The sequence below is a fragment of the Hylobates moloch genome, unplaced genomic scaffold (assembly GCF_009828535.3).
Source record: "Hylobates moloch isolate HMO894 unplaced genomic scaffold, HMol_V3 SCAFFOLD_12, whole genome shotgun sequence".
Classification (NCBI taxonomy): Eukaryota; Metazoa; Chordata; class Mammalia; order Primates; family Hylobatidae; genus Hylobates; species Hylobates moloch.
This window is the reverse complement of record NW_026652287.1, coordinates 1784018-1795075: the sequence shown is the minus strand read 5'-3', so window position 1 is coordinate 1795075 and position 11058 is coordinate 1784018. Positions and strand designations below refer to the sequence as shown.

General features: G+C 54.2%; 1 protein-coding gene across 2 annotated transcripts in view; it reads left to right on the top strand.

The window, feature by feature from the left end:
• ADGRD1 (adhesion G protein-coupled receptor D1) overlaps window positions 1-11058 on the top strand; it is a 177711-nt gene that overhangs the window by 49808 nt on the left and 116845 nt on the right. For both annotated transcript variants that reach the window (XM_032168258.1, XM_058425840.1), the window contains one exon: window positions 8030-8171. In XM_032168258.1, the coding sequence (XP_032024149.1) occupies window positions 8030-8171 (142 nt within the window). The remainder of the gene's footprint in view (window positions 1-8029; window positions 8172-11058) is intronic.

Here is an 11058-nt window from a genome sequence, read left to right as displayed (position 1 = left end):
GTCACCGCTTGGGCAAGGAAACTTGCAGCATTTTGAAGGCCACTCAGGAACTGCAGGCCCGGGGCCAGGCTGGTGGGGTGGAGGTCAGGAGCACAGGCTAGAAGACCCTGCCCACCCGCCTGGACAGAACTGTGTGACCTTGGGCAAGGGACTTAACCTCTCTGAGCCTCAGTTTCCACTGCCGTGGAATGGAAGACAACAGACCTGTGTGTGTCAGTCATGGGCAAACACACAGATGGGCAAAGCCATTTCACACCAGCTTAAGTGGAAGGCCAGGAAACTGAGGGCTCAGGGGACTGAAAAGGGAGGAGCAGGTGGGCCTCAGTCATGGCTGGACCCAGGGACCCCGAGGATGCCGTCTAGACCTGCTCTGTCTGTCCCCTGCCTCTGCTGTCCTTCAGGCAGGCCCCTCCATAGGAGCAGGTCGCTTCATGTGGGTTTGGGTCCTGAGAACCCAGAGAGCAAGGAGGGTGGGGACCGCGAGGGGGGCGAGGAGGGTGGGGAGCGTCGGGAGGACGAGGGAAATGAGGAGGGAGGGGAGGGAGGGGAGGGTGGGGAGGACGAGGGAAATGAGGAGGGAGGGGAGGGGGGGAGGGTGGGGAGGACGAGGGAAATGAGGAGGGAGGGGAGGGTGTGCCTCTTTCCTGAGGAAAGTAGTCATCATTTTGTGATCTGGAGGAAACACCATCTTCTGGGTCAGATTTCTCGGGGGAAGCCTGATGCTTACCAGTTTCCTCCTAATGAAAGGAAGCGGGGAGCCCGCCACTCTTCATGTGTGATTTCCAAAACTCTTCAGGAAAATGGGCAAAGAAAAATGCAATCGATATTCCTCAAAAAGATGCCATCTCAGTTATGTGGGGAGGTCTTTCCAAGATAGTGATGAAAAGTTGACCCTTCCTCGGCCCCTCCTGCTGGAGTTTCCACCACGAAACTGGCCTTGCTGTGAAATGTGTGAGACGTGCATTTGTGAGGTGTCGCTGTACCTTGTGCGGCCACAGTGAGAAACTGCGCGGGAAAGCGGCATCCGTGCCACGGCCCACAACTTCACAAAGGCGGGAGGATTGCTTCCAGACGCAGAGTGCACACATTTCAGGGGCAATTCACTGCGACCACCAGAATCTGACTCCAGCCGGGTGTCAGCCAGCTCTTTCATGAAGGGCCAGCTTGTAAATCGCCTTGGCTTTCCAGAACTCTGCCCTCGCAGGAGGAAGGCAGCCAGAGACACTACGTGGGGGACCGGGGGAGTGGCTGCCGTCCAATACAGCTTTATTTACAAAACCAGGCAGCCAGCCCAGGAGCTGCAGTTTGCAGATCTTTGCCAGACCCTCCATTAGATCAGCGCTGGCAGGGATGGGCAGAGGAGAGGCTGGCGGGGCCTGCTCTGGGGAGCCCACAGCCTTGCAGATGGAAGACAGTCTGTCTCGCCTGTCCCCAGGGCCTCAGCCTTCACTCTCCCTCTGCTATCCTCACGGCCCCAGGTGTCTGCAGACAGGCCACTGGAGCCCCAGGATTCAGGCCACTATGTCCCAGAACAATGCAGCTAACTCTGACTTCCCCCTGCAAACCGAGGGCCTGGAAATTGGACAGGCAAGTCGTCCCTGGTTTGTCAACATTGACACCAGCCCCATAACAAGTTCCATCAGCAGCACATTTACGTGCTGAAGCCAAAACAATTGCTGTGCAGCGATGGAACATGTTTTTCATTTGCAGTGAAGTTGGATCTTCAGCTCAGGTGAAGTTCTCTTCAGCACTTAGTGCAGAGATGCCTTGTCATCAAAATTAACCTGGAAAAAAATCATGCAAACAGCTTATCCAGTAAAGTCTCTGTACTTGTTACATTGTACCTGTGTACCTTGTACCTGTAGCAGAAGAGGTGGACGCAAGTGGAGGGCACAAAGAGTTTCGTTTGCAGGTGCCCTCCTTATCTGTGTGACCCTGGGCAAGTGACTTGAGCCTGTGTCTCCTCTTAAAACAGGAGTAATAATAGCACTGATTTCTGAGGGCTGCCGGGAGGACTGAATGAGTTAATGGTGTAAGTAGGGCTTGGTATTAAACATGACATATAAGTGCCTGCTTTTGTGATTTTGTAAGCTGATTGGGCATTTGCGCCATTTTGCCTTTGAGGTAATTATCAAATCCTGGGCACGATGAGAAGCAGGTTAGTGCAGCCGCTGTGCGGGCAGTGCATGTATGTGCGCACATATGCCAGGTTCCTGCCAGCCTGCAGTGGACTTCCCTCTGTCTTTGTCTTTGTATTGTGTGCTGTCATCCTCATATGTCCGCAGTGTCTTGTGAGGATGAAAGGATGCTTTGGTGCCATAGTGTCCTTTAATTTCTTCTCCAGGGATGAGGGTGAGGGTCTAAGTCAGTACATGAGTCTCAGTGCACAAAGGGTGGGGCCTGGGCCGGAAGGAACTTTTGTGTCCACAGCCAGCCCCAGGCAGACCATTCCAGGGCTCTTGTGACGATGGAGGGGATGATATCTGACCACCCACGGCCCGGTGGGGGCTTAGCTGCTTCCTGCCAGGCTGCCTGTACCCCTAGGCTCCTTTGAGTCTCACTTGCTGCGTGGCCCCGTAATGATGGAGACTGTTCAGCTTTTACGGGTGCTCGTGCTAGGCCCAGCCAGGCCCGGGATGGCCGGTTCCTCCAGGTGGATGGGGCTGAGACTGACCTGCGCCCACTCCTCCTGTGAGGATGGAAGCCACAGCCCACAGAGGGAAGGGCCTCTCCCCAGGCTGTGAGGGACTCACAGGTGCTCGAGAAAGAGGAGTGGGGAGGTGGACCTGGCTCAGTGTGTCCTTAGTCACTGTAGAGTGACACGGAGTACCAATGGAACCGGTAGGTCATGGTTCTGCAGCCCTCAGTGCTGCAGTGACTGACCCCGGCAGAAGCTATCAGTGGATGTGTACACCAGCGGGAGCAGGGTTGCGGGGTGGGGACCTCACCGACCTGCAGAGTCCTAGCTGTCACCAGGTAGGAGGGTGCCTGGTGATGGGGAGGTCTGCCGCACCCCTGCAGCCAGGTGGCCACATTCAACATTATCAACGTGGGACACGTTGTGTGCCCGTGTCTCTTGCTGCCACGTCATGGGGAGACATCCATGCCTCCTGTGGCATACTCCTGTCAGATGCATGGCCTGGCGCCCCTCACGAGGAAGTGGTCAGACACGCCTGAACTAAGGGATGTTGTGTGCTGCTGTGGTTTGGATTGCAAGGGAGAAGAAGTTGGGCAGTTCCAGACTGGGGGAGACTAAAGAGATTCGCGCCTGAGCTAAGGCACTTTCCTGGGTGGAGAGAAGTGGAGTTCTGGAGGACGTGGAGTTCTGGAGGACGTGAGTGACGGTGCGAGGTGTGTGCAGTTGACTCTGGGCTGTGCATTAGAGCATCTTGTGGGGTCCTCGTTAAATTTCTGAGTGTGATCATCGTTTGATGGTTATGTAGGAGGCAGTCTCCATTTTCAGGAGACACGTGGTAGAGATGGAGTATGCTGTGATGCCTGCAACACACCACTAGTGCTTCAGCAGAAAGGAAACATGCATGTGTGCATGTATTTGTGTGGTGTGTGTGCACACAGGTGCATGTGCATGTATGTGCTTATGTGGTGCATGTGTGTTATGTATGCACACATGTGCATGTGTGTTTTGTGTGTGCGGTGGGCATGCAAATGTGCGTGTGTGCATTTGTATGTTGTATGTGTGTACGTGTGTGTGTACGTGTGTGGTATGTGTGTATACCTGCATGTATGTGTGTGGTGTGTGTGTCAATAAAGTGAACATGGCAAGAGCTGAGAGTGTAGGTGAAGCGTACGGGTTGTACTGTTTTCTGGCAAATTTCCTCCAAGTTTGACTATTTAACAGTGCAAAGCTGCGGGGGTTCCTGGCATGGGCAGGAACTGTGGCTGTTGCTGTCCTTTCTGAAAGGCCCTGGCTGCAGTACTGCTCGAAACAGAGAACAACGTCACCTGGGCAGCATCGGCGCTGAGGAGGTTGCGTGTTACCCTCGATGCTCTCTCCTTCTGCTGTTTGCGCCAGTCAGGGGCTCAGGTCTCCTTCAAGAATTCACGGTCACCCAAGATCACACTCAGAGATGCCGCCATGTGCCGCCTTGTTGGCAAGATTTGGAGTTTCCTTCACACTGTGTTCCCAGGGTGGCGTTGAATTCTCGCGCTGAGGGAGGGTGACAAGCAGCGTGTGACGGATGGGTGAGGGGATTCCTTGAGCACACAGGCATGTGTCAGCAGGAGCCAGTTATCAAGGAGTTCCTTTCCCAGGGAATATTTTCATTTGCGATGTTTGTTCACTCCCCAGTGTGACATGGTCACTGTGGGGACTTGATAATTCTCCAAATAACCTAATAACAGCCCTTTTTCTTACTCCACTCGTTCTGACTTCTTTGGATTGAGAGCCTGAGCTCGTCTCCTGCACATGCCGGGAAGTCTCTGTGTCCCCTCGTAGATTTCAGCACTCCTCTGAAGCCTCACATCTTTCAAGTCCCCGCTTTGTGTAACGGAAGGCGGAGCAACAGCGTGGCTTTGGCACAGATGTGCTGCATGGGGTGAAGGACGCAGAGCCTGACCATCGGTGGGGCTCCGTGGGGCCAGGTAGTAACTTGGGGCACATCGAAGAAAGGAGGATTTGCAAAGGTGCAATCAGGAGTGGAGAGCTCTGGGGGACAGCACAGTCACGGGCCAGGAACAAGAATAGGGGCACGCTGCTTTCCCCAGGGCCAGCCAGGCAGGGGAGTGCACCATGCCCTGGCAGAGATGGAGGGGCCCCGGGGCAGCGACTGTGCCCTGGTGGGCTGAGGGAAGAGAATCCTGGCCCCACTATCTGCTCCGACGCCCTCTGACCTTCTGGGGCTTCCCTTTTGCTGAGCACATGAAGGCAGAGAGCCCAGAGCCTGGCTGATGGGCACAGGACGGGGCGGGTGGAGACAGGGTATAAGGGGCAGAGGAAGAGCCAGCACAGCCCCTGCCCCACCCTGCCCCGCCTCACCCCTGCCCCACCCTGCCCCGCCTGGCCTCTGTCCCCACCTTTACTAGAGGAAAATGCTCCTCAGGGGGCGTCTGGCCCCATTCTCATCTTGACTTGGCCGACGTCTGGCGTCGCACTGATTACCAAACTGGGCCTGGTGGAGGCCACGTGTTCCCGGAGCGGAATCCAGGAAACCACTCCAGATTTGCTTTCATATCATTTGTGTTCATAGAAGGTTCTCACTTAATGTTTTCCTTATGTTTTTCCTAAGAAATGGATCTAAGTCATCGCTGCTTGCCTGTGAGTAGATTCATCCACTCACTCACTCACTCACTCCCTCACTTACATGTGTGCTGAGCACCCACTGTGTCAGGCGTGGTTCCAGGAGCTGGGAGAGCAGTGAACCAAATGGGAATGCCTCCAGGCCCCAAGGGAACTTCTGTTCTCGGTGGGAGATGATGACCACTGGTTGCACCATCAGGGAATGTCCACAGAGGGAAAGCCAAGGGGCAAATCATGCTGCGTGTTTAGGGCCTGAAGCCCACAGCTGCTTCTGTTCCGGCTAATGGCGCAGCCCTAAGTGTTGTTAGAAACGTGGTTTTTCCAACGTGTTTGGTGGAATTGCACATGTGTTGAGTTCATGGAGCTCTGCAGAAAAGGCCACGAGCATCGGGGCACTGGGCACAGAGAGTGAGAACCAGGCTCCTGGCTGAAGCGAACGCACCACACGCCTTAGGGCCCTGGAGTCACGTGTGGGGCAGGGCCAAGGTGCTGCCGAGCGAGTCAGGCCGGGCACTGCGGGGCTCTGCCTTGGTGCCCCCTCACTTTCTGCGGCCTCGAGCCCACCCTCACTTTCTGCGGCGGGGACTGAGCCCACGCATGCGCAGTGGTGAATGTTCTCAGAAGGTGAATGTTGTTCTTCGGGGGAAATATCTGAGATATGACCCAGGTCTGCAGCTCGGCGGAGTGGAATGTTTATGTATGTTCTGTACGTAAACACTGCTTGTATCTCTGTGGGACTAAAACTTTCTGGGCAAGTTTATTAGAAAAAAATGTCTAAAAAGCCTCTTCAGAGGGGCTATAATGAAAAAAATGGTTGAGACACATGGACCTAGGGTGATGCTTTCTTTTTGTTTTTGTTTTTTTTTTAAGTTTGTGTTTTATTCCATGTGTGTCATCTGGACTTTGGGCTTGGATCAATAACATGGTCACATAGAGGAATCACCAGGTCAAGCAGTCGCTCGTTGTTACTAACAGGCCTGAGAATCGATGCCCCTGGTTTGCTCCAGACCCTGTGAACCGGTGATGATCTGCAGGAAGTCGCTTCTGCGGTAACAGACAGGGTGTTCATTCTCTATGGAGCCATCTTTGTAAACACTTTGTATTTACAGTTCCAGGAATAATTCTGCGTGCTTCTTGGAGGCCTGCTCTTTTTTGGAGTTGTGTGTAAGGAGACGGTGCAGAGGCCAGGGGTGAGGTGCGACGTGCTCCTGCTCCATGAGCCCCACAGCCCATCCCAGGCAGGGTCACTGAACATGGTGTTTGAATCTTAGTTAGAAGGAAAAACAAGTTGAGGGAGGAAAAATATGGTGCCCCCAGCTCCCCGGGCCCTGTGGGATGTCCCAAAGGTGGTTCAGTGGGCGTCGAAACAGGGACCTGCAGATTCCTCAGTCAGTCAGCGCTTTGGATGGTGGACGGGGGAGGCGCACAGGACCCGGGGGAGGCCCACACAGAAGCAGACGGCTGGGTGACCGCGGGGGGCCCGGTGACAGCACGTCTCAGGCATCTTTGTGTAGTCACCCCAAATTCAAATTCATGGAGCAGATACTTGGTGACCTGCTGTGTGCCAGGCAGGGCTATGATCAAATCAGGCAAATGGGCTGAGGGCACAAAATTAAAGGAGCTGGTCACCCTTGGGGTCGTGCCCAGTGTGAGCACCTTCTTCAATCTTGCCCTTCAGGTGCCTGGCTTCCCTCACCCTCCTCCTGGCCCTGAATATCTTTTCAAGCTCATAACCCCACGAGACAGCCACCGTAGACCTCAGTTAGGCTTCTTTAGATTGGGCTGCAAGGGGCGGAAAACCCATCTTAAACAGTTTTAGTCAAAGGGGGAATTTATTGGATCACATAAGCCGAGAGATCTGCAGGCAGCTGGCTTCAGGAGCAGCTCGATCCAGCATCCCATTGATGTCACTGGGCTCCATCTCTCAGCAATCCCTTTCTCAGTCAGTCTCCCTCCTCATGATTGCAAGCAGCTCCCAGGGCCTCGTGCCTCAGGGCATGAGGAGAAGTCTGGCAGGGAGAATGAGGGTCTTTGAGCCCGCATTCTCCCCCCACCTCGCCTTGTGGCATCTCCTGGGATTTGACTGGATTGGGTGGCATTCCTAAATGGCCTCCATGGCCTGAGGGCTGCAGTGCACTGACTGATCCAGACCCAGATACCAGGGCTCCCTCCTGAGCCAAGATAGAGTCAACTCCAGGCTATATGGGCTGTGAACGGAGAAGGGGATGGCCACCTAGAGGGGAATGCAGGTGCTTTGATCAGGAAAACGATGAATGAATACTGGGTGGGCAAAACAGCAGATGGCCACCGCACCATCCTATAATCAGGGAAACTGACATTCAGAGAGGGTGAGTTACCTGCCCAAGGTCACACAGCTGATTTAGTGGAATTGCTGAGATTCATGCCCTGTTGTTTTGAGCATTTCTGCTCATCCATACTTCTTGGGCCATCTCACTTTTCTTATAAACTCTTTGAGGTCAAGGGCTCTGTCTCACCTCTTGGTCCTGGCGTCAGACCTTAACAAGAGCAGGTATTGAAGACAAGAATTCAACGGACAGAGTTAAAACACAGAATAGTTGAACTCGCCTGCAGGTACCGGCTTCACATCTTGAAGGAGAGCAGCTGGAGCTGAATGATAGCAATCACAGTTTCATCCAAAGAAGATTTCCGTCTCAATAGTTTCGGGTGGAACGCTGGCTCCCAGCCCAGGTTCTAGCTGTGTGCTGCTCCCCTGCGTTTCCCATTTTGTAATGATTTCCGTTTCTTCCCAAGGATCGCGGAGGCCATGCCTCACCAGGACTGCCTGCTGTTCGCCACCAGCCACCTGATTTCCCTGGAGGTGTCCCCACCGCCCACCCTCTCTCAGAACCTGTCCGGCTCTCCGGTCATTACAGTCCACCTCAAGCACAGATTGGTGAGTGGTGGTGCCTTCACCCTTGTCGCCGCCTTTGATCTGGTTTCACACTGAGGAATGTTGGGTTGTCTGTGTGCTTGCATAAAGAATCGCCAACAGCCTTGGTGCCGGCCCGAACTGGAATCTTCCTCTCCCTGGAGCTCCTTTTCTTGGGCCTTTGTTACTGAGCTGCAGTGGGAGGCCCCTTGCATAGTGCCTGGGCTGGCCGCACGGTGTCAGTGTTGGGGAAGAGGCCTCGAGGTGGCTCTCCTAGACGTGTGTGGAGCGATCATGGATCTTCCTCATTTATAGCAAGTGTCCTTACTGGAGGAGGGGGTACCTTGGCCATTGCAGTTACCGTGTGTGTTAGCCATCAGCAAGATGCAGCACTGTGTTCTGTTAGAGAGAAACATGCTTCAGAGCTCAGGAAAAACCATTTTTATGCTTCAGGCATTGTGTGATAAGCTGTTGGTCCTGATGCTTCATAACCGCTCTCCTCTCCACATGTCGTTTGTTTTTGCCAGTGAGCAGGACTGACAGAGACATTGGGGATACTGATGCGCTGCCGTTCTTTAGTAAAAGGCAAAAGATGTATACAATCTGAGGAGCAACCAGAGTATAATGCTGCTGTTCTTTAAAAAACGCATGCACTGTTCCCCACGCCAGGTTCATGTCAGGAGGTATGGTGTTGATGTAACACTCAAAGAGTGAGATTTTTCGAAGTGTTTATTAAAGAACTCACTATGTTATTTGTCAGAATTAACACTAAAGGCGTTTCCTGGCAGGATTTTCTATTTCATTCTGTTTCGCTCTGCTCTATGGCCAAGGCCGACTCTGTGCGCATACCTGGGTGGGTGCTCCTGTTCTTTCCGGGGTGACTGTGTTTCTGCCCCACCTGGGAGGGGCCCACATGCTCGTGCTGCTGGGTGAGCTGGGGCAGTCAAGAGATGGTACTGGACATGGAGAGGGGACTGGAGATGGAGATGGAGATGGAGAGGGGACTGGAGATGGAGATGGAGAGGGGACTGGAGATGGAGATGGAGATGGAGATGGGAATGGAGATGGAGAGGGGACTGGAGATGGAGATGGAGATGGAGATGAAGAGGGGACTGGAGATGGAGATGGAGATGGAGAGGGGACTGGAGATGGAGATGGAGATGGAGATGAAGAGGGGACTGGAGATGGAGATGGAGATGAAGAGGGGACTGGAGATGGAGATGGAGTTAGAGATGGAGATGGGAATGGAGATGGAGAGGGGATTGGAGATGAGACTGGTCACCTCAAGCTCCTTGCCCTTCCTCTCTGCAGGTGACCAGCCATGAGCCTGTTTTCAGTGTGTCCCCTGCCTTGCTTCCTCTGCCCCTCCCCGGTGTCCCTCTCCTTCCCAGTGACTTCTCACCACCTGGACCAGCAGCCTCCTCGTGTTCTGTCTGCTCCATTCTCCCCACAGTTTACAGATGTATTTTCAAACACACAGATCAGGTGGTGCTACTTACCTATTCAAAGACCTTCTGGGACTCAAGGTTCCCTGCAGGAGAATTTACACTCTGGGCCTGTCGGCAGATCTCTAGGAGACCCTTCCTGTCTGGCTTTCCATCTGCACCTCTGGCTCTCCTTCCAAGCCCAGCAGGCAGCTGCTGTCATTGCTGGTGCCGTTCCCTGTGCCTGGTGGGCCTCTCCCACACCTCTGCTGTCTGAGTTCACCCATCTCAGGGGGAGCCTTCTCTCCTCCAAGCCCTCTGCGGCCTGCACAGAAGGGAACCTCCCTCCACGCCGTCTTTGCATTGCATTAGCACAGAGTCTCAGCTCTGTATGCTATAATCATTTATGCTAATCAGTAATCCATAATCCCTTAAACGGCCTGCAGCTTCTCAGAGGCTACCAGATCCAGTGTAGAGCCCACTGCCCTTCCCCACCTGCCCGCAGTGAGCCTTGGCACTGGGTGGAGGCTCAGGAGATGCTTGTTGAGTGAGTGCTGTGCTGGAGTCAGTGCCCTGTCTTGCAGTTGTGCAGTTGACATTTGTGTCTTCTCTTTGTATGGAGAGAATCCTGGTCCCCTGCACAGGCTGTCCCCTCTGCCTGACATCAGTGAGGGTGTGCTCCACGGGCTCAGCCTGTGTTTGGAAATGTGGCTGTGACGTGCAGCAGAGACAGACACTTGGAGCTTGTAGGCTTGAGGGTACGGCAGTACTGCCCTGAGGTGTGTCAAGCCTGTAGTCAAGAGTCTGTAGCTGGGCGCAGTGGCTCAGCCTGTAATCCCAGGACTTTGGGAGGCCAAGGTGGGCGGATCACCCGAGGTCAGGAGTTCAAAACCAGCCTGACCAACATGGTGAATTCCTGTCTCTACTAAAAATACAAAAATCAGCCGGGCATGGTGGCACGAGCCTGTAATCCCAGCTACTTGGCAGACTGAGGCAGGAGAATCACTTGAACCCAGGAGGCAGAGGTTGCAGTGAGCAGAGATCACGCCAGTGCGTTCCAGCCTGTGCGATAGAGTGAGACTCTGTCTCAAAAAAAAAAAAGTCTGTAAAGGCAGGAGGTTTGTTCTGAAGGACTCTGGAACCTCTGTGTGCTCTGAGGTTGAAGCTGTCCTCGTGAGTGAGGCGGGCACTGTGAATCACAGCCCCCCACAGGGGCTGAGGGACATTGAAGAGCAGGAGTCAGGGATCATCCCAGAAGGGGAGGCGGGGGCAAGTGGAGAGGGGAGGGCACGGGCAGAGAGGGGAGGCAGGAGATGAGAACACAGCTTGAGTGCCAGGGCTGCAGGGGCCACACACCCAGTGAGGTTGCACAGCACACATGCACACGCATACATGTACATGGACATGCATGCAGTCCACACACACCCAGTCCACACACAGTCCACACCCAGTCCACACACACCCAGTCCACACACCCAGCCCACACA